This window comes from Diabrotica undecimpunctata, chromosome 3, assembly GCF_040954645.1.
Source record: "Diabrotica undecimpunctata isolate CICGRU chromosome 3, icDiaUnde3, whole genome shotgun sequence".
NCBI lineage: Eukaryota > Metazoa > Arthropoda > Insecta > Coleoptera > Chrysomelidae > Diabrotica > Diabrotica undecimpunctata.
The window spans coordinates 20,896,017-20,922,750 of NC_092805.1; the positions used below are offsets into that span (position 1 = coordinate 20,896,017).

The window sequence follows — 26,734 nt, forward strand, 5'->3', positions numbered from 1 at the left end:
ATTAGTAAGAAATACTGGGTGATTCCATATAAGTTTGGTTGTGTGAATTTACTATAAGTATTGTTTTTTGTATAATTAAACCACAATTGATTTTAATGAGAATAACATTTTATATTTTTTAACGTTTAGATTTCGAATTCGGAAATCGTTATAAAAAAATCATAAATTAATTTTAAACAATGCTTAAACATATCACAAGAAAACAGTTTCCGAATCGTTTCTGCGTTTATTTCATCGGTTTAATAGAAATTGAATCATTACTGATTGTAATGCTTAGACGAATATACTCATCTTATCTCGTTTGTTTGTTTTTACCTGCAATAGATAGTTTTATCTCTTGATACAGGTCTGAATAACACATATTTACCCAACATTAAAACAGATAAGATAAATTTTTGCTACAGAAAAACGGATCCAATATAGATTTTTGTAATTATAACAAAAAGAGTAATCAATGTTAGTAGTGTACCAGTTTTTATTGATGTAGTATTTTTATAAACAAAAAAGGATTACAGTGAACTAACTCAGTTTTTAATTAATTGATATAGTGAAGTAAGTATAAGTATATTTGTTTTGTAGTTCCATTTATTACGTTCTATTTTCATTTTGACCTATCGAGACCTTAATAATGGGTCTTTATTTAAGCGCATTCTATCTTTAAGTTTAAATAAAACGAAGTGTGTGTGAGATATCAAATTTTTTTTAGTTTGAAAGCGCTCTTGATGCCATTATGTATGGAATATAACATCGTTTAAATATCCGCCGAGGATTTGCTGGTTGGCGCAACTCTGGTGCATAAATCAGGCTAAATTTGACCGATAGCATGGGATATGTTGGCTTTGAGGGTTGCTGTGAAACACACAATAATGTGTCTAACAGGATCAAATTGCTCGATCTTGGAGGTCAGTTCACATCACCTCCACGTGAGATTACCATGGCTAGTGCAAAATGTCCAATGTGGTATGAGCTCTCTCTTGATGTCCGTATTATCCAGAGCAGGCCAATTGAAGTTGGTAATCATCGACCTACAGCGTTCGCCATTGTCGATGATGACCTGGCCAACGATGTTCTTAAAGAAATATGCACTGATGACACCGCCAGCCTAAAATCGTCACCAAATATGACTTTTTTGGAATTCATTGGATGCTTTTGGATCTCATCTGGATTGATATCGTCTTAAATTTGACAATTCTCTTTGTTGATATACCCACTCGTTCAACAATGAGCTTCATCGCTGCAGTTTCCAACAGTGCACAAATGTCATTGTCTAAATATGGTCGTTTATTGGGAATAGTTCTCTCGGTAGAACGATTATGGTGACCGTAAAATGGACGAAGCTTGTGAAGTGTTGCCCGAATAGAACAACACTTACATTATGGCACTTACATTAACATTAAAGTATTCGGTAATTACCAGATGTTAGAAAAAGGCGTATTGATTGATTATAGAAAGCTTTTCTTTCATTCTCACCCAGCCCTGTGTGAGGAGTATCACACACAACATTCAATACTTCTTTGTTAAGTGCAAATTTTACTGACATTATTCTATCATTCGTTCTTACAACTTTCACCACGTTATCTTTTATTTTACTATCAGCAATTATACTGACTCCTTCCTAGTGTTACTTTCCCTACATACCACAATCTGTACCCTTCACATAGTTCTTTTACGCTTTGTCCTTTTTACCTATACTACGTTCATTTCCAAGATAAGCTCGACGACATACCTATCGGATTGTGTGTCTTGGCGTGGCAGCTTGTCATTGGTTCTTCTTCTTTTGGTGCCTATTCGTTTCGAATATTGGCGATCATTCTGGCTGTAATTATTTTATTAATTGATGATTCAAATAGATTAGTTGTTGCTGTGGAGAACCATTTCCTCAGGTTTTTTTTAACCGTGATATTCTTCTTCTCCCAATTCCTCGCTTTCCGAATACTGTGCCTTGAAGGATTATTTTTAGTAATCTGTATTTAGTGTCGTTTCTCATTGGCTAGAAATTAATTTAATTAAGTATAGTCTCTTGAATGCATTAATTACAAGTAATTTGTACTCTTGTTCTTTTAAGCATATCAACCTACTACTTATTCTTACCTGTAAGACTTCCAAGATTCCAAGACCATATGATAAGTAATATATAATTTTATTTGGTTATTATAAATATATAGTATTAATAGTTGCTACATAGTACTATACTATAGTTATATTATTTGTGATAGTATACAGTCATTTTTGCTTCTTTTTTTCCAATCCCTAACGTTTCCTTGAATCCAGTGAGAAGGTGATAAGAGTCGAAAAAAAAAAATACTTTCTAAGAACATTACTCATATAATTTCATGATAAAGATAAAAATAAATATTGTACAACTCCTGTCTCTTCTAATCTGAGTTGAATGTAACCGATTAAAGATAAATTGATTAGGAATTATTATTTCATCGTCGTCACTAATCTTGATCTGACCTTTGCTTTTAATATGCTTTATTCAGTACCAAGATTTATGGTATGTACCTTATTTAATACTGTACATTAACTATACTTGTTAACTGCTCTGTACTTTACATACTATAGTGTGAAGCTTTTTGTTTTTCTTGATCTCCATTTTACTTTAATTTGCCCTTTTAATATAAAATCTAAAATGCGTATAACCTTAAAACTTAAAATTTATACTTTACTGGATCCAAGAATACGTCATTAAGAACATATCTATTAGCTATTAGATTATTATACAAATCTCTATAAAACAGAACAAAAACCAACCCAAGAAATCCGTAATCAGTTATAAAATGTCAAATCTTATAAATTATCAATAAAAATAGAATAAAAAAGGCACTCAAAGAAATGAAGAATAACAAATCTCCTGGGAAAGGTGGAATAACTGAAAATGCTAAAAAATGGGGGGAAAACTACAGTGGAAGTTCTTTATGTACTAATGAATAAAATATTGAACACAAAACAAATACCCATGGAATGGAACGAGGCAATAACACTATTACTGTTTAAGAAAGGCGATAGAAAAGATCTGAAAAACTATAGGCCCATAACGCTACTGAATATAATGTACAAACTGTTAATAAACTACTAACACACAGATTAACCTAAGTTAGATAATTACCAGTCAAGAGAGCAAGCCGGTTTTAGAAAAGGATTCAGTACAAGCAACCATCTGCTTACGATAAAAATATTAATTGAAAAGGCCAACGAATATCAAATCTCAATGGTATATGGCATTTGTAGACTTTGAAAAAGCATTCGATAAAGTGGAACATTGGGCTGTAAAGAAGTCTTTACAAAATGGGAGAGTAGACTATAGATATACGGACTTGATTTATAATATATCTGATCAAGCAACAACATCCATCAAAATAGTTGAACAAACGGAGCCCATTAAGATACGGCGAGAAGTCAGACAGGGTGACACTATATCACCCAATTTATTCAATCAAGCTTTGGAAGAAGTTATGAGGAAATTACAATGGGAAATACGGGGTATTAACATAAATGGCCAATACTTGAATCACTTGAGATATGCAGACGACATTGTATTAATAACAGATAAAAGGGAAGAATTGCAAAATATGATGGATGAATTAAATAGCGAATCAACAAAAATAGGTCTACAGATGAATTATAATAAAACGAAAATTATGATCAACCAACCAGAAGAATTAATAATTACAATTGCACAAACAACTATAGAACAAGTAAAAGAATATGTATATTTGGGACAACTAATTAAATTAAATAAAGAAAATCAGACCGGAGAAATAAAGAGAAGGATACGGTTGGCTTACTAGCTACCCCCAATATTTAAAAACAACAGTCTTCAACCAATGTATACTTCCTGTTCTCACCTACGGTTCTCAAACTTGGACATCTACAAAGGAAAACATGGAAAAAATAGCAAAGACCCAAAGAGCCATAGAAAGGTAAATGCTGAACATCAGGCTATCAGACAAGAAAAGAAATACTTGTACCCGCAACAAAACAAAAGTGACCGATGTATTAACGCAGATAGCAAAACTTAAGTGGAAGTTCGCTGGACATACGATAAGACAGAAAGCCGACAGATGGAATAAAGTGATTATACACTGGAGACCATATAGTTACAAACGAAAAAAAGGAAGGCCACAAATGCGATGATTAGATGACTTGAAGAAATACGCAGGCCTAAAGTGGATACAAACTACCTACTAATAGAGAAACGTGAAAGAAGGCAGAGGAGGCCTATGTCCAAAATTGGACAGCAAGGGCTGTATAGATAGGTAGATTAGATTTTTTATATGACCAAATGAAATACAAGAACATTTAGTTGGATTTAAGCTTAAACCATTTTGTTTCAACCTTAAACATATATTATTTACGTTATCTTGCAAGAAATCTGTATCCGATTTATCATGTGTTCAACGAAATAACTTAAGATCATCAGAAAATAGCAGAAAGTGTGAGTTTTGATAGCCTTACCAATATGGAGAATGAACTAGTTAAAAAACAAGAGACCACAATGAGACCCTTGTGGGACACCAGACCAACAATGGAATTCTTTTGAAATATAATTGTGAATACGAATTTACTGTGTACGTCACAACAGAAAACTTTTACTCCAATTAACAATGGGGTCACCAAAGCCAGCTGCATGAAGTTTGTGGACAAAAAGGTTATGATTAACCTGGTCAAATGCCTTTGAGAAATCAGTGTATATGCTGTCGACCTGAATTTTGTTCTCAAAAGCACCCAACAAGTATTGTTGGTAATGGACAAGGCTTTTTACTGTTGACTTCCCGTTAGAAAATTCATGTTATTCATCAATAATTATGTTTCTGCAAGCTCAGATGAGATTTATCGATACCAATTTATCAACAAGTTTCGGGATTTCTGATTGAATAGTTATACCTCTATAATTGTTAACACACTCACGATTGCCAAATTTATGGATAGGTGTAAGAAAAGTATTTTTCCAATATTGTGGAAATAGTGATGATGACAATGATAAATTGAAAATTTGTTGTAAAGGTTTACAAAGGGAAAGAATACAGTTCTTAATAAGTGCTGCAGGTATACCATCAGGCCCTGAAGAATATGTAGATTTTAAACTAATAATCCCCTCGAAAACCTCAGTCAGACTAAATTTCAGAATCCGGAAATCTACACTATAGTCCAATTCACTTGTGCTTCATCGACTTCTCCAAGGCGTTTGATAAGGTCAAACATGATAAACTCATGGAAATGCTCAGGAAGATGCATATTGATGGCAAGGATCTGCGCATAATAACCAGTCTCTATTGGAACCAAAGTGCTGAGATAAAGATGAGCAACTTACACAGTGGGAAGATAGATATTAAAAAGGGTGTACGACAGGGATGCGTCCTCTCGCCGCTCCTGTTCAATATATACTCTGAACAAATCTTCAGAGAAGCACTGGGAGAAGTTTCGGAGGGTATCAAAGTAAACGGAGAGGTAATCAATAATATTAGATATGCTGACGACACAGTTATTATCGCAAATGACTGCAACGAGCTTCAAAGACTCATGCAAAGCATACACAACAACCGAAAAATAGAACAAGTGGAGATATACACATACCTTGGAACCTCAGTCAACACAAAATGGGACCAGTCAACAGAAATAAGATCACGAATTGAAAAAGCGCGAAACGCGTTCAACAATATGAAAAAGTGGTTCACAAAAACAAAATCTCAATGGAACTAAAATTAAGACTGGTCAAGTGTTATGTCTTCCCGGTCTTGTTCTATGGAGCAGAGGCATGGACCACAACGGAAGCCACCCTGAAGAAACTAGAATCCTTTGAGCTGTGGATATATCGCCGTATTCTTCGGATATCCTGGACAGACCACATCACTAACGTGGAAGTAATGCAGAGAATAGGCAAAAGCAAAGAAATAATCTTCACCGTAAAGAAACGGAAGCTTGAGTACTTCGGACATGTCATGAGGCATACTAAGTACCGGCTGCTACAGTTAATAGTCCAAGGAAGAATCGACAGTAGGAGGGGACCGGGAAGAAGACGACACTCATGGATGCATAACCTGCGACAATGGTTCGGACTAACACCGACCGAACTCTTCAGAGGTGCCGTAAACAAAGTCAAAATAGCCTTGTTAATAGCCAACGTCCGAAACGGATAGGGCAAAGGAAGAAGAAGAAGAAGCCCAATTCAAAATTAGATAAATTATACTCACTATCATTATATGTACCTACCTGAAAAATAAGTGGCAAATAAATTGACTATTTTATCACCATTTTGAGCTATTACACCTCCACCTTTATTAGACATTACATTAGCCATAATGCCATCAATTAAAAAAAAAATCAGGCTTTTACTACAACTTTGTACACCTGCATTAAACCAAAATAATTTGGTTGAATCTTTTTTGTTTGTTTGTATCTATGAATATATGCATGTGTGATATCTTTCATATATCTATACATACATTTGTGGGGTACATTAACCTTGAAATATAAAATAGTATAGATACAACTAAAGTATTTTTAATTATTTTTAAGCGTCTAGTGATATGTAGCGAGTATTTTAAAACCGATTCAGTAACCATGTGTGATTTGTGGCTCAAGTTTTTGCAAACAAAAGGTAATATTTATTGAATTTTAATTTGACACAAGCCGACAAAATTTGGACAGAATATTCTTTTCAGATGTTTTTTGCCACTGAGTCCGAATCTGAGCTTCAAATTGCCAAATTGGCTATTGTTTCTGAGATATCCTAGCCTAAACGTGAAAAAATAGCGGCTTTTTGCCGTTGAGGTTATGTAGCATCGTTATGTAATTTGTCTCCCAGAAACTTCGTAAAGTACTTTCTTTGCCGTTATTGACAATAAAATAAAATCAGTATTCACATTATTTTTTCTTATTTTAATATGTTTGCTGTTTTCACCTTAAATTGAGCTCAATTTGAGCAGATTCAAATCTAGTTCAACATTTTTGACAATCAGATACGTCTTATGTAAAATACGTTTTATAATAAAGCCGTAATGCTTATACAATAATTAATATAACTTTTATTTAATTTACAGGCGTATACAAAAAAATAGTTTAAACTTATTTAAAGTAATAACATTTTAATGTTTTTTTTTAAATTTGAAGCAAGTTTCTAATTTACTTATGATATATAGGTTTCATATTTTGAAAATCGTTATATTTGGTTTCAACAAAATTTGTAAAATAAATAGTCAATAAATAAATAGTAAAAGTCAATAGATCATTTTATTAATATTTTTATTCATCCCGTTTATCAACTTTACACATATAGGCGAGCGGTTTACCCTTATAAGCAGAGCATCAACCGACTAAAATTCTTTTTGCATTTCTAATGCACCAAACCTTTTTTATTCGATTCTATATATTTTTCCAAGATGAAATGTAGTTTTTTTTTTAATTTTTACAAGTGGGCCGGCAATTGTTATTAACAAATAACTTATACAAAAAAGCAATTTCACCGAATTGTTTCGGAATTAATTTTTTTAGATGTATCTCATCAAAATAAACACTTTTTCTCTCTTGATAATTTTTCGAAAAATGCTTCTTTTTCAAGTTATTTGCATTTTTTTGTTGAAAAAATGCCGTAATTAGTGATTTTTGGGATTTCTTTTCTAAAAAACTAAGTACTAAATGAATTGCAATTTTACAGATAGCTTTATAATCTTTAAACCGTCGAGTATAAGTTAGAATATTTTGACAAGGATAAATGGTTTCTATCTCGCTAAAAACGTGGACCCAAATATTTTGAATATGCCTTTCGAGAGTATCCCGCTAAGCTTGTACAGCGGTTGAGGTGCTGTAGGCGCTAAAAAAAATGCATCTAATGAAAAATTACCACCTTCGAAACCAGCATTATTACAACATTACTTAAGAGCAAAGTGGCAAATAAATGAATGGATTTAAGCAAAAAACAATATTATTTCATCTCTTGATCCATTAACCCATGGTTGGACAATGGAAAATAATTGTTTCGATTTTAATTATTTTGAAGGCGAAACTAGTTTAGATATGTTACAAAAGTATTTCTGCTCATGTACCGGAAAATGTTCTACGAAAAATTGTAATTGTATTTCCTATAATTTAGAATGTTGCGCAGTATGTGCATGTACACCAGAGAATTGTAAAAATGTTAAAGACGACTCTATTGAAGACAATGAAATCAGCTTATTAGATGGAAATCCTGTTGCTGTTGACTAAAATTTTCAAATTATTGACAATGAAAACGATGTATAATTAATATTAAATTTTAATTTTATTATATTTTTCAATGAAAATTAATTATATATTGCTTAATGTATTTCACTGTAATAAAACATTCAATAATATAGTATATTAAAAGAAAAATTACATTATTATAGTATTGTAAAAAATTAATTTTAATTGTTTTAATTATAATATGTCTATATAAAAATAATTAGAAATATCTTTTTTTTTAATAAATTGTACTTAATATTTGTATTGAATTAATTTTTTAAATTTAAACAAATATTTCTACGTGCCGCACGCCTGTATCGCCGCAACCGCTGTACACACTTAGCGGTAAACTGCTCGAAAGGCATAATCGAAATATTTGGGTCCACGTTTTTAGCAAGAGAGAAAAAAATTATCCTTGTCAAAATATTCTAACTTGTACTCGACGGTTTAAAGATTATAAAGCTATTTGTAGAATTGCAATTCATTTAGTAGTTTTTTAGAAAAAAAAAATAAAAAAAATCACTAATTAAGGCATTTTTTCAACAAAAAAATGCAAATAACTCGAAAAGGAAGCATTTTTCGAAAAATTATCAAGAAAGAAAAAGAGATATTATTTTGATGAGATACACCTAAAAAAATTGATTCCGAAGCAATTCGGTGAAATTGCTTTTTTGTATTAGTTATTTGTTAATAACAATTGCCGGCCCACTTGTAAAAATTAAAAAAAATACATTTCATCTTGGAAAAATATATAGAATCGAATAAAAAACATTTGGTGCATTCGAAATGCAAAAAGAATTTTAGTCGGTATATTCTGTTTCTAAGCGTCTTTTGAGGGGTAAACCGCTCTCCTAATAATAGTCATGTGTTCAAGAATTCTTTTAAAAATAAAAAAGATAAGTTCCGTAACATAAATTTGGATCATTTGGGACAGAAGCTAATCGTAGATCTATTAGTGATTCTATGAAAGAGAAATATTTAGAATGTTACAAAACCCCTATAAAAAATTTGGACAAATCATGGGTACCTACAACTATTTATAACGCATGTTAAATTGATTTAATTAAATGGAATAATTTAGATAGAGACGTATTCAACGAATCAATGAGACATAAAAATCACATTCGGGATTGCTACTTTTGCGCATGTGACAATACAGGTTTAAACAAAATGAAATAAATTATATTGTTTATCCATATGTACAAAGTGTATTTCCAGCAAACAGACCCAAAAGAAAAATCTGCAAAAACGTTTGCTAGACCATCTAACATTGAAGATGTACATGCTTCGGAAGATGAAGATGTAGGGGAGAGTTGCCAATATTGTACCACTTAATATACAGGGTGGCGCACCGAAAACGAAACATGCATTTACTGGCAGATGATTCCTTTTAAAAAAAAACCCTTGGACCCGTCGATTTTGTTATCGAGGGGGAAACAAAATTGGCATAAAATCACATTAACATTTGCAGCCCCCTAAGCGGGGGTGGCACCATCCCTAAAATCTTAAATGGAAAGGGGGGTCGAATGATCCATCATTTAAAAAGTCTTTCAACTCCCTTTACAATGATGTAAAATTCATGTACTTCAATTCAGTAGTTTTGGAGATTTATTGATTTAAAGTTTAAATACATCATCATAAGAGGAGATCAATACATAGCAGCAAAGTTGTTAAAAAATAAAGAATGAACTGACCTGTCAGCCGAGTAAATGTTGAAAATGACCACCATTACTTTCCATGCAATAATAAAGATTTTGCTGAAAACGTTGCCGGACATTTTGCAATATTTGAGGAGTAATTTGATGGCACTCATTCACAATTCTTTGTCGTAAATCTTCTAAGGATGTTGGCTGAGTAGCATAGATTTTGCTTTTTAAGTAACCCCACAAAAAGAAATCCAAAGGTGATAAATCTGGCGATCTTGGGGGCCATTCAACGGCACCTCTTCTACCAATCCATTGACCTGGAAAGGTCTGATCTAAATAATGCCGAACTCTTAATGCGTAATGTGGTGGGGCACCATCCTGTTGGAACATCAACATATTCTCAACGTATCGACCATCATTCTGATTTTCAATTATATCTGTTAGCGCAGGATCTATGGCATTTTGCAGTAATTCCAAATACATTTCACCAGTCAAATTTCCAGGTAAGAAAAAAGGACCAACCAAATGATCGCCAAAAATGCCAGCCCAAACATTTAATTTTTGTGGCTGCTGTGTGTGTACCTCATGGTAAATTCTGGGATTAGAGTAAGACCAATATCGACAATTATGACGATTTACTTCGCCATTTAAAAAAAGGAACATTCGTCGGAAAAGCAAATGTTAAATAAAAATTGTTCATCGTTTGTAATTCGTTCACTCATAACTTCACAAAATTCTAATCGCTTATCAAAATCGTCTTCATTAAGTTCTTGTACAAGGTGAATTTTATACGGATGAAAATTATGGGCCTTTAGAATCCGTTGGATAGTACGTCGACTAACACCACACGAAGTTTGCAATTTGCGTGTACTTAATGTAGGATCTACAATAACTTGCCCTAAAACCCCCACTTCTGTTGCTTCGTTCCTTCTAGGATTTTCAATATTACGTTTTTTATTGGCGACTGATCCAGTTTCCCGAAATTTAGCTACAAGTTCTAGAACATATTTTCGGTGCACATTATTGTTCTCATGTCGATTATTTCCGAAAAATATTTTAATAATTTCAACCCTTTCTGCCGTGGAATATACCATGGTTAATTTATGTATAAAGCAATAAATGATATTTGAACAACAAAGATTGGTCAAATCAATCGCAAACTAATGTACTATTTCCTATTTAAAATAAGTACGTGGCATTCTCTACTTCTTCAAGAAACAACTTTTTTTGTCACAAAGGACACTGCAATTGCTATTTTTATTATTAATAAACCATGGGCGTAGTAAATAAAAGCATTTACTTATCAAGAAAATGCTTTTACTCAAATTTCTTCTGAAAGAAGTACAAACTAATTTGATGTACCTATTAAAGTCTACTTTAAACTTTAAATCAATAAATCTCCAAAACTACTGAATTGAATACATGAATTTTACATCATTATAAAGGGAGTTGAAAGACCTTTCAAATAATGGATCATTCGACCCCCCTTTTCATTTAAGATTTTAGGGATGATGCCACCCCCGCTTAAGGGGCTGCAAATGTTAAAGTGATTTTATGCCAATTTTATGTCCCCCTCGAAAACAAAATCGACGGGTCCGAGCGTTTTTTCAAAAAAGGAATCATCTGCCAGTAAATGCCTCTGTTTCGTTTTCGGTGCGCCACACTGTATTTAGAATTTCAATTTGAATAATATATGTCATATTTAACTATGTATTAGGATACATAATAAACATTTACACACACATGATAATTTTTGTAACTTAATATCATTGATTTTAGTGTTAAAAAGTATGTTTTCCTGGTAGGTTGTAACCCAAACGATCTTACCCTTCATAATCAGCTGCAACAACTCGTACTTATCATTTCTAAGCATGTGCCCCAAATATGCTGTCTTTCGCCTTTTAATGGTGGTCAAAAGTTCTCTGTCTCTTCCCATTCTGTGCAACATCATTTCGTTCGTAATATGATCGGTCCATGGTATCTTCAAAATTCTCCTAAAAAGCCACATCTCAAAAGCTTTCAGTTTTCTCATTAAGTCAACATTAACAGTCTAGGCTTCGACATCATAAAGAAGAATAGGGTGGATATAACATTTTACCATCCGATATCGGATTTGCAAATTGAGTCTTTGGTTACTCAGAAATTTCCTCATCTTCAAAAAAGCTGCTCTTGATTACTCTATTCTTGAGCGAATTTCTGATTTCGGATTCAGATCTTTTGTAATCCAGGCTCCTAAGTATTTCATTTTGTCCACTTGCTCAATATCTTCTCTATATCTTCCATGAAATGTAAAAATTAATACCTTTTAATGTTTTATGATGAAACCATGAAATAATAATATAATATAAATAAATTTTATTTTATTAAATTTTAGTGTAATTTAATTAATATATATATAATGTTTACGTTTACAGAATGAAAAACCTCGGAATTTTTGCAGTGTTTACCATTCTATTAATTTATACACAAGCTGATTCTGACGATTTTCCATTATGCAAAGCATGTGGCTGTAGTTTTAATTCCAACAACACTGAAGCTAATGTAACCTGCACGAAGCCAAATACGAACCAAATCCTTCAACATTACTTCTGGATCAAAAATGGAACCAATGACTCGATACCATATAATCGTGTTGTGATAAACAACGAGAAATTTATTAACTTCACTTACGTTTTCCCAAGTTCTCAGTTAGTTTATTTGAATTTGGCGTACAATAGTATATTTAATATTTCCGATAGTATTTTCAAGAACTTACAAAACATGCAGGTGCTCATTCTTAGTTATAACGACTTGGAAATAATCCATCCCGATACCTTTAAGGTAAGGTTTTATAACTTATCCATCTAGGAATAGTTTATGAGTATCATACGATTACTAATGACTATAAATATGTAGTACAGGGTGTCCTAAATTGGTATACCTATATATATATATATATATATATATATATATATATATATATATATATATATATATATATATATATAATCTGTTTTGTTTTTAAGTGTCTTAAACGTGATGTCAAATAGAACAATTTATTAGTTCTCTTGTCCTTGATGTTCCTATTCATAAACACCCACCCCACAGTTTTTACTATTCCGTGCACCGGACACTCACCCATACAAACCGTTATCTCAATGCCCAGTCACATCATCACCCCGCCCAACTCAATTCGGTTATCAACACTCTTGTTTCCCGTTCCATAAGACTTAGCGACAACAATCACAGATTATCCGAAATCAATTTAATAAAACAAATACAAACGCCTTGCCGCCTGATCACCCCAAAATCCTTCTACCTTTTATTAAAGGTATCACTGACAAGATTAGTAGAACTCATAACCCTCTAAACATCAAAACCATCTTCACTACTCACTCCAAGTTGTCCAATCTTGTCAGATCCGTAAAAAACTAAATCACCAATGAAGACTTTGGTGTCTACAAGATACCTTGTTCCAGTTGTCCACGTACATACATAGGACAGACAAACCGACGAACCCATAACCGTATCTACGAACGTTCTATATGTGGAAAACATTCCGATACTACTTCAGCCTTAGCTCAACATCATATTGATACAGGCTACAAAATAGATTTCGAAAAAGCAAAAACCATCGCCCCTATCAGCTGCTTAAAATCAAGAATCATTTGTGAAGCCATCGAAATTGGAAAACGGCCCAACAGTTTAAAGACGCGCGATGACGCTAAACGACTGCCGACAACATGGCAACCTCTGCTTAAGCGACACCCCGCCCGAACCCGTCCCGCTCAGACCGTTCCCGCTCATACTAAGAGTATAAAAACAGCTACGCATGGTAAGACTATGGGTAAGACTGGTCTGGTAGTCACTCGACAATGAGTAGTCGGTAGCAGCGTGAGATTGGCGCGGGGGTTGGCGCGAACATTTCTGATGGTACGATTTATTTTGACGGTATTTTCTTTATGATAATTCAATTTGGCTTTTTTTCAATTTCAATTTCACGCCAACCTCCACTCAATCCACGTTACCATCGATGGTATAAATGACCTTGTATAAAATTTATAAATTGACCCTAATATTTTGAATATCCTAATTATAAGAACTTTACCTGCTGTAGGGTTTATATTTACCAGAGAGATTAATGCCCTTAAAAAGTCTTAAGGAATTAAGACTGGACCACAACAAAATCCATACACTCAACCAAGATACTTTTGAACATACAACGGATATTCAAATTTTGGATTTAAGCTATAATCCGTTTGAAGTAATCGATCACCATACTCTTCTAGCAATCAACAATTTATTATATTTAAAGGTAAGCATAATTATTTATTTTTCTTGTTTGTTTTCAATTTAAATACAATTAATAAAAAGACTGATATGTTTTTTGTACACACTTATGACAAATCAAAGAATGGAAAAAGAAAAGTATTTTTAAAGTGTGTAGCTTTTAATTCCTAGCTCAAAACTTTGGTCTAACAAAGCCATCTTCAGATCTATGGTAAAGTATTTAAAGTATCACTACTAGGAGAGATCTCATTTGGTAAAAAGTTACAGAAAATTTAATTTTTAAGCTGGTTCTACATTGGTTCTATACGAACAAGAAATGACCAAGGTCGTGAAATTATTAAGATTCGTGTACCACGAATGTGGCTCTTGCTCGTGATTCACTACCCTTGTCAACGCAGCAAGCAAGCAAGCAATTTAATTAAACCCAGCCTGTGAGACATGTTCACCCCTAAGAATTACGTTCGGGTGTAACAATTCATTGGAACGAGGTGTATTAACTCGAGTAAAAACAGGAGTCACTCCACCACGCTCCAATGCTCCAGACCATCCCTTTCCCCCCTATAGCACTCTGATGCGCGATAGGGGCACAACTATCAGCCAAATGCTCTACATGTGAGAGTCCTGGGTAATAGAACTCCAACATGGTTTCCTAACCGAATTCAAAACTCAGGACAGCGCATTGTCTCTATAATCCTGTTATCTTACTGTGGCTTATCCGCGAACTAATTACTTGGGCCTCAAGTCTCCGCTCTGAGCTAGGCTCAGTTCGGCGACTTGGTGCTCAAGGGGTTGGGCCCTACGTGCCCGGTTTTTAACGGTTTTTGTTATTATTTTTTTTAAGCCGGTTTTTATTAGTAGTTTTTTGATTTTTTTTTTGGTGGCCGAAGCCGTTTTTTGTGTGTTTTTTGGATTTTTTTTGTAGGATGCCTGAAACATAATATCAGAATTAGTGCATATTAGTATAATAATTATCTACTTAAAATTAACTGGGTCCACGCTGTACGTTGCGATTCTCCACGAGTTTTTGAGCTACGAACTATCTTCTTGGTGCGTTGTTTTTGTTGTGTAGTGTTTTCTCTCTGGTGTTTTGTTTTCTCTCTGGTATATTTACTGATTTTCTCTATAGTCCATTTGGTTTTATTCTACTATTTGTTGTTTGGGTCTCTTGTGCTTCCATCTGTGGAAAGCATCGTACCTCATGATCTCTCGCAATATGTGACTAGGATGGTTCTCTACCTGCGCGAACTTTGTTCTTGCTTTTTCCTTCATTATATTAGTCACTCTAATTTGTTGTAATTCTCTAAAGAGGAATCTTTCTGCAACGTATCTCGGTACCTTGATTGCTTCTCTTAGGCTGCTGTTATGTGCCGCTTGTATTTTCTTTTCCTTGTCAACGCAGCTTACGCTTGATCGACGCAAAATATATTTCGATACTCACGCCTAACTTGAATGAAAACTCAGTCATTTTGAAATAACTCTGGGCAAAACTATGGGCTATGAGTAAATTATTGGATGTTTAAGTGATAATTATTATGTAATTTTCAGGAATTGTATCTTCAAAACACTGAAATCACAACCTTGCCTGACAACATGTTGCATACACCAAAGTATCTAAGGATTTTGGATTTATCAGGAAACCACGGCATTGAAAAAATACCGGAAACTTTGTATCAAGCTAGAAGTCTAGAAAATTTGTACCTAAATAACACTGGATTTGTCAACTTAACAGAGAAAAAGTAAGAGTACAGGGTGTTTCAAAAAAAGGTAATCCCGTCTCCAGGGTAGGTAAAAAACTGAAAAATAATTGGGGTTTGCTTAGTAAAAAATTTTTGTATCGCCATCCGTTTTCAAGATACAGGGCGTTGAAGAAAAAAAAATTTACGCATTTTTTACGATTTTGCCGAAACTACTGGCAACATTGTAATGAAATTTTATACGAATATGTTTTGGAAGCTGATACATCCCATGAATTTGTTTTTATATCTAATTCTCATAGAGGGCGCTAGTTACACGGATCGTACTAAGTATTAGTCAATATAACTTTTTTAAGAGTATAATTATTAATCAAAATTTCAAGTAAACTTAAACATCATTCAATTTTACACGAAAAAGGTACTCTTGGTAAAACTCGATACTGTGTACCGTTTTCGGAATATTTTGATTTGAAAATTATGAAGTAATAATTGATGGTGGTAGTAATGATAAAGTTCTCATAGGTATACCTCTATTTTCTCCAAGTGTTCCATGGAAATCTGACATTTATTATTGTTATGACGATAAATCAACAATAATTAGAGTTTTGAAACCTTGTTATTTGTAAAATCAAATCAAAATGTACTCAAATGTTGAATACACTGACATGTTATTAACCTTAGGCGAATGTTTAGGATGTTCTAGTGCAGCTGTGACACGTTATGCAGAAAAGTTTCCTAGAAGAAACTTACCAAGTAAAAAAACATTTAGAGCCGTTGAACGACGTTGTCGAGAAACTGGGAATATGAGACCAAATAAAATAAATTCTGGTAGACCAAGAACAACAAGAACAATTAATAAAGAAAATAATATTTTAAATTTACTTGATCAAGATCCAACAGTTAGCGTAAGGAACATAGCAAGACAAACAAATACTTCTTCTTCAAGTACTTGGCGGATACTGAAAGAACAGCAATTACATCCTTATCATTACAGACAAGTCCAAGAGCTCTTGCCAGATGATCTACCGGTTAGAGTGGATTTTTGTGAAACATTGCAACAAAGGACAGCCCACAATAGAAATTTTTTAAAATGCATTCCTTTTACGGACGAGGCCACCTTTACGCGACAAGGTATGTTTAACTCCCATAATGCACACTACTGGTGTGATGAGAATCCACGAGTCAAAAGGGTATCACATTACCAACACTCATTTAAAGTTAATGTTTGGGCAGCAACTTTAGGTAACAAATTAATAGGTTATCATATTCTACCTGGAAATTTAAATGGTGATATGTATCTTGATTTTTTAAACAATTCCTTATTCGAGATATTAGAAGATTTAACGCTAAACGAGCGAAGATCTTTATTTTTTATGCACGATGGAGCTCCACGACACTTTGATAGAACGTGTCGTAATTGGTTGAGTAATCATTTTCCGAATTGATGGATTGGTAGAGGTGCATAAGCTCCGATTTATTGGCCTCCTCGGTCATGCGATTTTAACCCTTTGGACTACGCAGTTTGGTCGTATATTAAGGAAAAAGTCTATGCTACAGAGGTAAATTCACGCCAAGAATTAGAAGAAAGAATTCAACGTCAATGTAATGACATCATAGCTGATCCCCTACCGTTTAGAAGGTTAATGGAATCTTTAGAAAAAAGAATAGACTTGTGTATTCGCGAAAACGGAGGGCATTTTGAACACTTACTGTAATTGAATTTATTTTATGTTCTTAGTCATTAATTTAATTTTCTTCTTGTGAGTTTTGTTTAATTACTAACTATTTTATACCAGCATCAATTATTACTTCATAATTTTCAAATCAAAATATTCCGAAAACGGTACACAGTATCGAGTTTTACCAAGAGTACCTTTTTCCTGTAAAATTGAATGATGTTTAAGTTTACCTGAAATTTTGATTAATAATTATACTCTTAAAAAAGTTATATTGACTAATACTTACTACGATCCGTGTAACTAGTGCCCTCTATGAGATTCAGATATAAAAACAAATTCATGGGATGTATCAGCTTCCAAAACATATTCGTATAAAATTTCATTACAATGTTGCCAGTAGTTTCGGCAAAATCGTAAAAAATGCGTAAAATTTTTTTAAACGGATGGCGTTACAAAAATTTTTTACTAAGCAAACCCCAATTATTTTTCAGTTTTTTACCTACCCTAGAGACGGGGTTACCTTTTTTTGAAACACCCTGTATATTATTCGTTGTCATTTTTTATACTAAAAAAGGCCATTACTAGGACAGGGGACAAGGGGATTTTATCTAAAAATTGTAACTGCTGCAATTTTTTTTCAGTTATATCAAATTCTAATTACATTCATGCTCTAGAAAATCTAATAATATATAAAGTAATGATATAAATAATAAAATAAGGGTTTTTATATTCTAAGCGACCCCTTTATCCTTGAGTTCTTTCCTTATAAAAACTAGGCATACAAGCAGTATATTAATGCGCTTTTATTGTGACTAAATCAGGCACATTTCTCAAACAAACTGAAATGGTTTTATCTAAATAGTTTAATGTATTTTGTTTTTAAATAGGTTGTAATATGTTTCCCTTGTATCATTATTTTGAACAAATAAATTTTTTTCATGTGAAATATTACCCAAAACCCCACCGTAGAGAAAGTAAGAAGAATGGAAATTAAATGTAAGAGCTTCTTTATTTATTTAATTCAAAAATGGTGGAGACCAATATTTGTGAATTTTTTGGACAGTATTTTGGAAAATTTATTACAAACTTAACAAATCTTAAATGTCGCAATTAGAATTTAAATCATATATTGCCCACCCTCCGATCAAAAATGAAAACAAACCAGTTGAGGGAAATATTTCGGGAGTCCATAATGTTTCATTGAAAGTAGTTCCCAAAAATAACCCACTTAATCTTCATAATTTTTTTAAAGAAATTTGAAAAATAAAATTAATGTTATTTACCAGTGGTGCATAAACGCACCAGTCGTTTTTCTGTACAAGAAACGAATTGATAAACACCATTTCCATTTTAGCGGATTTCCAGATCTGCCATCTCTTCAAGTACTTCATCTGTGTAGAAATGAACATCTACACCGCCTTGCAAGATTCGCTTTGGCTGGTTTAACAAATTTGACAGATCTGAGACTTTGCGATAATATTGACTTAACTACCATAGATGATTTTGCTTTCGCCAAACCGACTAATGTTAGTGGCGGTGTTATCTGGCCACCTCTTAAAAAGGTAAGTCCTTGATTATAACAAAATTACTTTCAGATTATTTAAAATCTTTTATTGACCATACTATAACTTATCGTTTAAGATTAGTTGCCTTATTTTTGAAATGTTACAAATAGACAAAGAATCCAAAAGACTATGACAATGAAAAATTAAAGTCAATTGTATTAAACAAGATTTTTGTTTTCTTATTAGCTTCGTATAGTCATTTAGTTAATTTCGACGTAATTGATGTTTCTATATATTTGAAGTTCTTTGAAAACATAGATCTGAATTCAGATTACTCGGATACTGTATGTTTCGCATATTGACCCCTGCATAGGTGGTTCTTGTACAACTTCTTATGCTCTATTTGCAAATATCATCGGAGTGGCTATAACTGCATTTATAAGAAATATTCCGAATGGAGTAATACCGTAAATATAAAAAATATTTGAATTATTTATAGAATAATGTTGTAACCAAAGATACAACGTTAAACCAAAACCAATTTTCGTCGAAAATGACTGTATCGTGCCATAGCATATCAAAATAATTCTCATATTTCAAAAACTACACCGTAACTATTGTTACAATTTTATTATTTAGTTTTAGTAATAAAATCTTTGTCTGCTTATCTTGAAAAATTCCAAACCGGCAGATTAGAAGTGTGCCTAATATTGGACATAGAAGTATTCTCAATATTGGATAACCAATATAAGAACATTTTTATGTATCTGTTGTACTCATTATCCGAATGGCCATCGACCGAAATTTATACCCAAAACGCGTTGTGAATTTCGTTTATTTCTCACATCGCGTTTTGGGTATTTTTGACGTGCACAGAACGCGTTGTGGATAAATTACAATGGCCCACAATGCGAAACTACAAAGGCCGTCAGAAACACACGACGAATTTCGCTTTATGGCCAATAGAACTATAGAAATCGCACATCGAATGTTACCGGTAACACGAGTTTTAATCAGTGTAGATTCTGATAATTTCTAATACATTGAGAAAATCACTCGAAAACCTTAAAAAGGAATTCGAGGATTGTTTACCAATTCTTGATGTTTGCCAGTTTACCAGTTTATCAGTTCTTGATGTTCTCCACCTTGCATCTATGTCATATATCTGTAGTTCTAGCTCTGTCCCATAGTGTCTTACCATCAATTTTTATAAGTGTTTTCATCTCTGCTGTTTCTAACATCCTTTTTGTCCTCTCTGTATCAGGTCTTGTTTCTGCCGCGTATGTCATTATTCGCCTGATGACTGTTTTGTAAATTCTGCCTTTCGTTTCTTTCCCGATATTTTTATTTCTGCATATTGTTTAATTCAGGCAGCCTGCGGCTCTGTTTGCTCTATTTACTGGATCTTCCACTTCAGTTTCGCGCCTCCCGTAGCTAGATAATGTGATGCCTAGATGTTTAAACTCCATCACTTGTTTTATTATCTGACCGTCCAGCTCCAATTTACATCTTAGTAAATTTGTTGTTGTTACCATGCATTTTGTCTTTTTTGGAGAAATTAACGTGTTGAATTTTCTGGCGGTTATATTAAATTGGTGCAGCATACGTTGTAAATCATCATCATTTTGAGAGGGTAGTATTGCGTCGTCTGCATAGCAGATTATTTTAAGTTGTTTTTCTCCCATTTGGTATCCTTTTTTATCCAAAGGAACAAATAATGTAATTCAAAGTGTTATGGATCGCTTACATGCAAAAATAAGTGAAGAAATTTGGTTCTGAAAATTCTGCATCTTTTAAATAGAATTAAAAGTTTCGTTACGTGGGTATTTGTATTTTTATTTACATCATTTGGCATCATTTACATTTTTTTATCCATCATTTTTAATAATGTATTTTTATTTACATTTTTTAAATACAATTGGAAGTTTTGCTTTGTGGATATTTGTATTGTCCATAACGCGAAAAGTCGTCGTGTGTGTCCGACGGTCTTCGTAGTGTCGTATTGTGAGTCTTCGCATCATTTCCACAACGCGTTTTATGCACGTCAAAAATACTCGAAACGCAATGTAAGAAATAAACGAAATTCACAACGTGCTGTGAGTATAAAATTCGGTAAATGGCAGAATTCGGTTAGTGAGTACAACATATCTATACTGAAGAACGTGTTTGGTACAGAATATCACCTAAAAAAAGAAAGCAATGGAATAAAGCAAACATGGCCTCTGCAGTTCCGCCTATCCTAAATAAGAAGATCAGATATTTGAATACAATGCCCAAAAGCTACATTAGAATATTATTGTAAGAAAGAAACTCCACTAGCATACCTCGAAAAATCAATTCTAGGTCATAAGCCAGTGCTTCCCGAAGCATTATAAAAAGAGTTGGTTGCTTACCGCTTGGAATTTGAAGGGAGGTTTTATGGTTAACGTCAACAGATATTCGCCGTCTAGCATATCCGTTGGCTTTAGTCAACAATTTTCCGCATCCATTTTCTAAAGCTTAGGCTATTGCAGGAATAAAATGGCTAAGAAATTTTTTAAAGCGTAACAAGAATATTTCTTTTCGAACGCTACAATGCGTATTTGCAGCTAGAATCAAAGAATTTACTAAATAAAATCTTAAGAAATTTTATGATATTCAGGAAACAAAACTAAAAAAGATAACATTTAATCCAAGCAGGGTATAGTGTTGGCGAGTCTGGAATAACAGCAGTTCAACACAAGCATACAAAAGTTATAGGCTTAAAAGAAAAACAGCTGATTGGAGCATTAATAATTTTGGAAAGAGGTCCACCTGTCACAGTTGTAATATGTATGAATGCAAATGACCAATACATTCCCCCAATAACGATCTTCCCGAGAAACATTTTTAAAGCAGAGCTGATGGATGGAGCAGCGCCTGAAGCAACTGTATGATGTCATCCTTCTGGGTGGATTCTATCCTACTTATTTATGCAGTGGATGGGCCATTTTATTTCCTATACTAAGTCATTCGCCGAAGATCCCATCATTTCAACTTTAGACGGACACTATTCGCATACAATAAACTTGGATGTCATTAATAAGGTCCGAGAAAATAATATCATTGTAATATGCCTACCTCCGCACTCAACTAATAAGATACAACCTTTAGATGTAGCCTTAATGGGACCTTTAAACACATATTATTGCTAACAAATTGAAAGCTGGTTAAGAAATAACCATGGAAGAACAATTTCTCCGTACCAGATTGCGGGTTTGTTAGGAAAATAATATTCAAGGGCAGCATCAATGGAAATTGCTTTGCGTGGTTTTTGAAAATGTGACATTATGCCATTTGACAGAGATTTGTTTCGTGACCAGGGTTTTACAATCCATAACAAGCATACAGTGCAATACCTACCACGGTTGATAAAATAAGCAACTTTTTAAAACCAACTGACCTAAAGCTTTTGCCTGTTTAACCTGGTCCATCAGGAATTAAACGAACGAACTCTCGAGCAGCTACTTTAATTACTTAATCGCCTTAAAAAAAGATCATAAAGAAGCACAAAAGTGGAATTAATAAATCCAAAAATAAAAGGAAAACAAAAGTCGTTTCGTCGGATCCATCAGAGTCTGAGCAAGAAATACCATTTGTTGTTTCTGAAGATGACGTGGATCAAGAAGAAGAGGATGTGATATGTATTTACTGCTTTGAATTTTTGTCTTCCAACAAAGTTGGGCAACAATGGATACGCTGTTGTAAATGCTACAGATGGTGTCATAAAGCTTTTAGTGGAGCTGAAGGCAACAATAATTTCATTTGCGAATTTTGTATGGATGGATAGTTACTATTTAGTTTGTATTAATTATTTGTTCACCTTTCAGCTAAACATTTACTGAAATAAAAGTTATATTTTGTAATTACCAAAATAACAAATAAATTGTTTACATTGTCCATATACAGCTGCTTCCTAAAAAAACTGATACGACTCTTAAAGCGTATTTTGTAGAAAATTGAGCAGTGTATTTTAAACGATAAATACTTATTATTTACATACTGTTATTATAACTGTCAAATCTTATAATTGGTCAGATAACTTATTCTGTTTAACATCAAAAAATGGCTCCACATTCTAGCAAACAACTAAAAGCAAGAATTGTAACGAAATTAGAAGATGGTTGGTCACTATCTGCCGTCGCGAACCATTTTAACGTAAGCAGAACAACAGTTTTTAATAATAATAAAAGATGGAGAGAACAAGAAACTCTCGAAAGAAAGCAGGGTTCTGAAAGACCAAAAATATCTACCGCTCATGAAGATCCTACCCTTTGGAAAGATTGGAAGAAAATCATTTTAAAGATGCAAAAACTGCAAGAATTATGTCACAGTTTCCGGGAAGAAAGACAACAACTTGGCGCAGAATTAAAGCATCGCATCTTAGGTACCGAACTGCAGCAAAAAACAAGCTTTTACACTACAACAGAAGCAATCAATACTTATATTTGCTTTAAACCATCAGCTACAAAATCAAGATTTTTGGGACAGGGTATTATTGAACAGTTGTATCTAGAAAATAATTTTATCCTCCAACAATTGTTCTGTTTACACTGCAAATATAATAAACCAGTGACTTCAGAATAATAACATCGAAACCCTACCATGGCCCAGCTACAGTCCAGATTTAAACCCAATTGAGAATGTGTGGGGGGTTATTATAAAACGGTTGTATCGGCGTAATTTTATACCTCAAAATGCTGAAGAGCTGTGGCATGGTATACAACAGGTTTGGGAAGAGCTCTCTAAAGAAGACAATTTCATAGTTCCTCTCACGCAGATGGACCGAAGACTACAAGCTTTTATCAATGCTGATTGAGATATTCTTCTTCTTCAAATTCCGCTCCTATCGGAGATTTTAAATCATTCTGGCAATTATAATTTTGTTGGTTACGCGCCTGAATAGTTCAATTGAACTGCATCCAAACCATTCACGGAGATTGCGTAGCCACGAGATTTTACGTCTTCCTACGCTTCTTCTGCCTTTGATTTTACCCTGCATTATATTCCTTAGTAGTTCGTATTTTTCATCTCTCATGATGTGCCCCAAGTATTCCAATTTCCTTATTATTATGGAATTTAAAACTTCGCATTGTTTTCCTAGTTGTTCGAGAACTTGTTCGTTTGTTTTGCGATCCATGATATTTTCAAAATACGTCGGTAACACCACATTTCGAATGCTTCTAGGTTTTAAATGTTGGATTTTTTAAGTGTCCAAGCTTCAACCCCATACAAAAGGGTAGAGAAAATATAACATCGAAGCATTCTTATTCGGAGCGATATATTGATATCGCGATTACAAAAAAGTTTTCTCATTCTATTAAAAGTTGACCGTGCAATTTCAATGCGGCATTTTATTTCCTTTGTCTGATCAGTATCTTCTGTGATCCATGCTCCAAGGTATTTGTACGAAGATATTTGTTCAATTTCTGTATTATCTAGTACTAGCTTACTTTGATGTTTTGTGCTTTTGTAAATATCATGAACTTGGTTTTCTTCAAATTTATTTTTAGTCCATAATCGTTGCAATATATATTAAGTTGTTCAGCAAGGTGTTGCAGTTCTTCTAGTGTTCCTGCCAGAAGGACGGTGTCGTCAGCATATCTTATGTTATTAAGTGGCTCACCGTTTATTATAAGGCCCTCACTGACTTCGGCAAGCGCTAATTCTGAGATGGCTTCACTGTATAAATTGAATAACAAGGGTGATAAAATACACCCTTGACGGACCCCACGGCGAATCTGGATATCCTCGGTTAGTTCATTTTCAACTTTCACTTTTGCTGTTTGATTACAATAGAGGTTGCATATGATTCTAATGTCTCTACTGTCTATGTTTTTATTTAATAAAATTTATTTAAGCCGATTATGCTGCATGCTTCTCAAAATCAATGAAACAGGTATATACTTCCTTCCTTTCTTCTTCTTCTTCTTCTTCTTCTTCTTCTTCTTCTTCTTTCTTCTTCATATTGAGATATTACAAAATATTAATTTTATTTTTACATTATCTAAATTTAGTATAGTGGAATGGTGGAATTTCAAATGCCGCTTCATCTTGTTCAACTAACGGAACTTACACTCAGAGGCGCAGAATCCAAAACGACTTTTCAAGACTCTTCCATTCTAAAAATGGACTGAGACAGGGAGATGGACTGTCGTGTCTCTTATTTAACCTTGCACTAGAAAAAGTAATTCGAGAGTGCCATATTAATACGAATGGCACCATCTTTAATAAATCTGTACAAATGGTCGGATATGCAGATGACATAGACATTATTGCTAGGTCCACAGAATCTCTAATCGAAGCATTTAGATCACTAAGGGCGTCTGCACTGAGAATGGGATTAAAAATAAACGCACAGAAAACCAAGTATATGTATTGTACTAGATCAGGCAACCTAGACTATTAATTGATGATCTGGAACTGGAAGGTGTGGACACCTTCGTCTACCTGGGCTCGCTGCTCAAAGACAACAATGTCAGCGAAGAAACTAAAAGAAGAATAGTGCTTGCCAATAAGTGCTATTATGGCTTGAGAAAACATATGGCCCCAAAACTACACAGAAAAATAAAAGTTACCATATATAAAACACTAATAAGGCCAGTGTTAACATATGGGTCTGAAACGTGGTCACTTACACAGAACGACCAAGAATTGCTTAAACGTTTCGAGAGAAAAAATTCTAAGGAAAATATATGGAGAAGTTCAAGAACAGGGTTTGTGGCGTAGGCGCTACAACTTTGAGTTATACAGAAGTTTTGGGGAACCTGACGTTGTAAAATGTATTAAATTAACACGCCTTCAATGGATAGGACATGTAATTAGGCGAGATGAAGATGCAACGATCAGAAAAAATTTCGACTGAAGAGGACCAGTGGGAAGACGAGCCAGAGGAAGACCAAAACTTAGGTATCAAGATAACATAGAGGATTATCTAAAATCCATCGGAGTTAAAGCATGGAGAAGAGTTGTCAGAAACAGGGGCGAATGGAAGATTGTTCTGAAGAAGGCTTTAGCTCATAACGAGCTGTAATGCCACTGATGATGATGATGATGATGAAATTTAGTATAGTTTTGGTTGTTCCCTTCATTTTTTATTAATAGAAAAACTGTGGTTATGCTTATGTTAAAATGTTTTGCTGCCTCTGATATTGTCCAGTTATCTTTTAATTTGGTTACAATTCTTGTTTTATATATTGTTTAGTTAAGCCTTTTGTTTTATTCCTTAATAATAATAAAAATAATAACAGCACTATTTATGTAAAAACTATCATGCATAAATACCCTTTACAAAATGCAGGAATTCAAAATAATATCAAAATTTAAACCTTAATAATTATTACAATTTATGAATTAACATATGTATTATTTGTCTGTCAAAATAAATATAATATAATTTCAGACCAATCAAATACACTGCTCAAAATGATCAAATCTTATTAAGAGTCGTATCAGTTGTTTTTTGGAACCAGCTGTACATGAAATATGCATTTCCGTAATATCGGATACCGTATCCAATATTAGATGACTATTTTGTAAACTGTCTAATTTGGATTTTTTATTAACGTTTTATTATCACCTAAAGAATTATTTCAATCCTACCAGAAAATAATACGTAGTTATACCAGCAAATTACTAAGAACAAAACAAAATTAGAATTATTTTTTGCGATAAGTAGCGGTTGAAAAAAATGTATCCAATATTAGATGAACCTCCTCTAC

At 33.5% G+C, this 26,734-nt stretch overlaps 1 protein-coding gene across 3 annotated transcripts in view; it reads left to right on the forward strand.

Annotated features, from left to right (window-relative positions):
• Positions 1-355: 355 nt before the first annotated feature.
• LOC140436551 (leucine-rich repeat transmembrane protein FLRT3-like) overlaps positions 356-26,734 on the forward strand; it is a 38,107-nt gene continuing 11,728 nt past the window's right edge. For 2 of the 3 annotated variants that reach the window (XM_072525458.1, XM_072525460.1), the window contains exons 1-5: positions 356-552; positions 12,263-12,668; positions 13,945-14,142; positions 15,663-15,853; positions 18,845-19,052. In XM_072525458.1, the coding sequence (XP_072381559.1) occupies positions 12,264-12,668; positions 13,945-14,142; positions 15,663-15,853; positions 18,845-19,052 (1,002 nt within the window). In that variant the 5' untranslated portion in view covers positions 356-552; position 12,263. Of the gene's footprint in view, positions 553-6,472; positions 6,602-12,262; positions 12,669-13,944; positions 14,143-15,662; positions 15,854-18,844; positions 19,053-26,734 lie in introns of those variants that run through there. The other variant, XM_072525459.1, reaches the window with a different exon arrangement.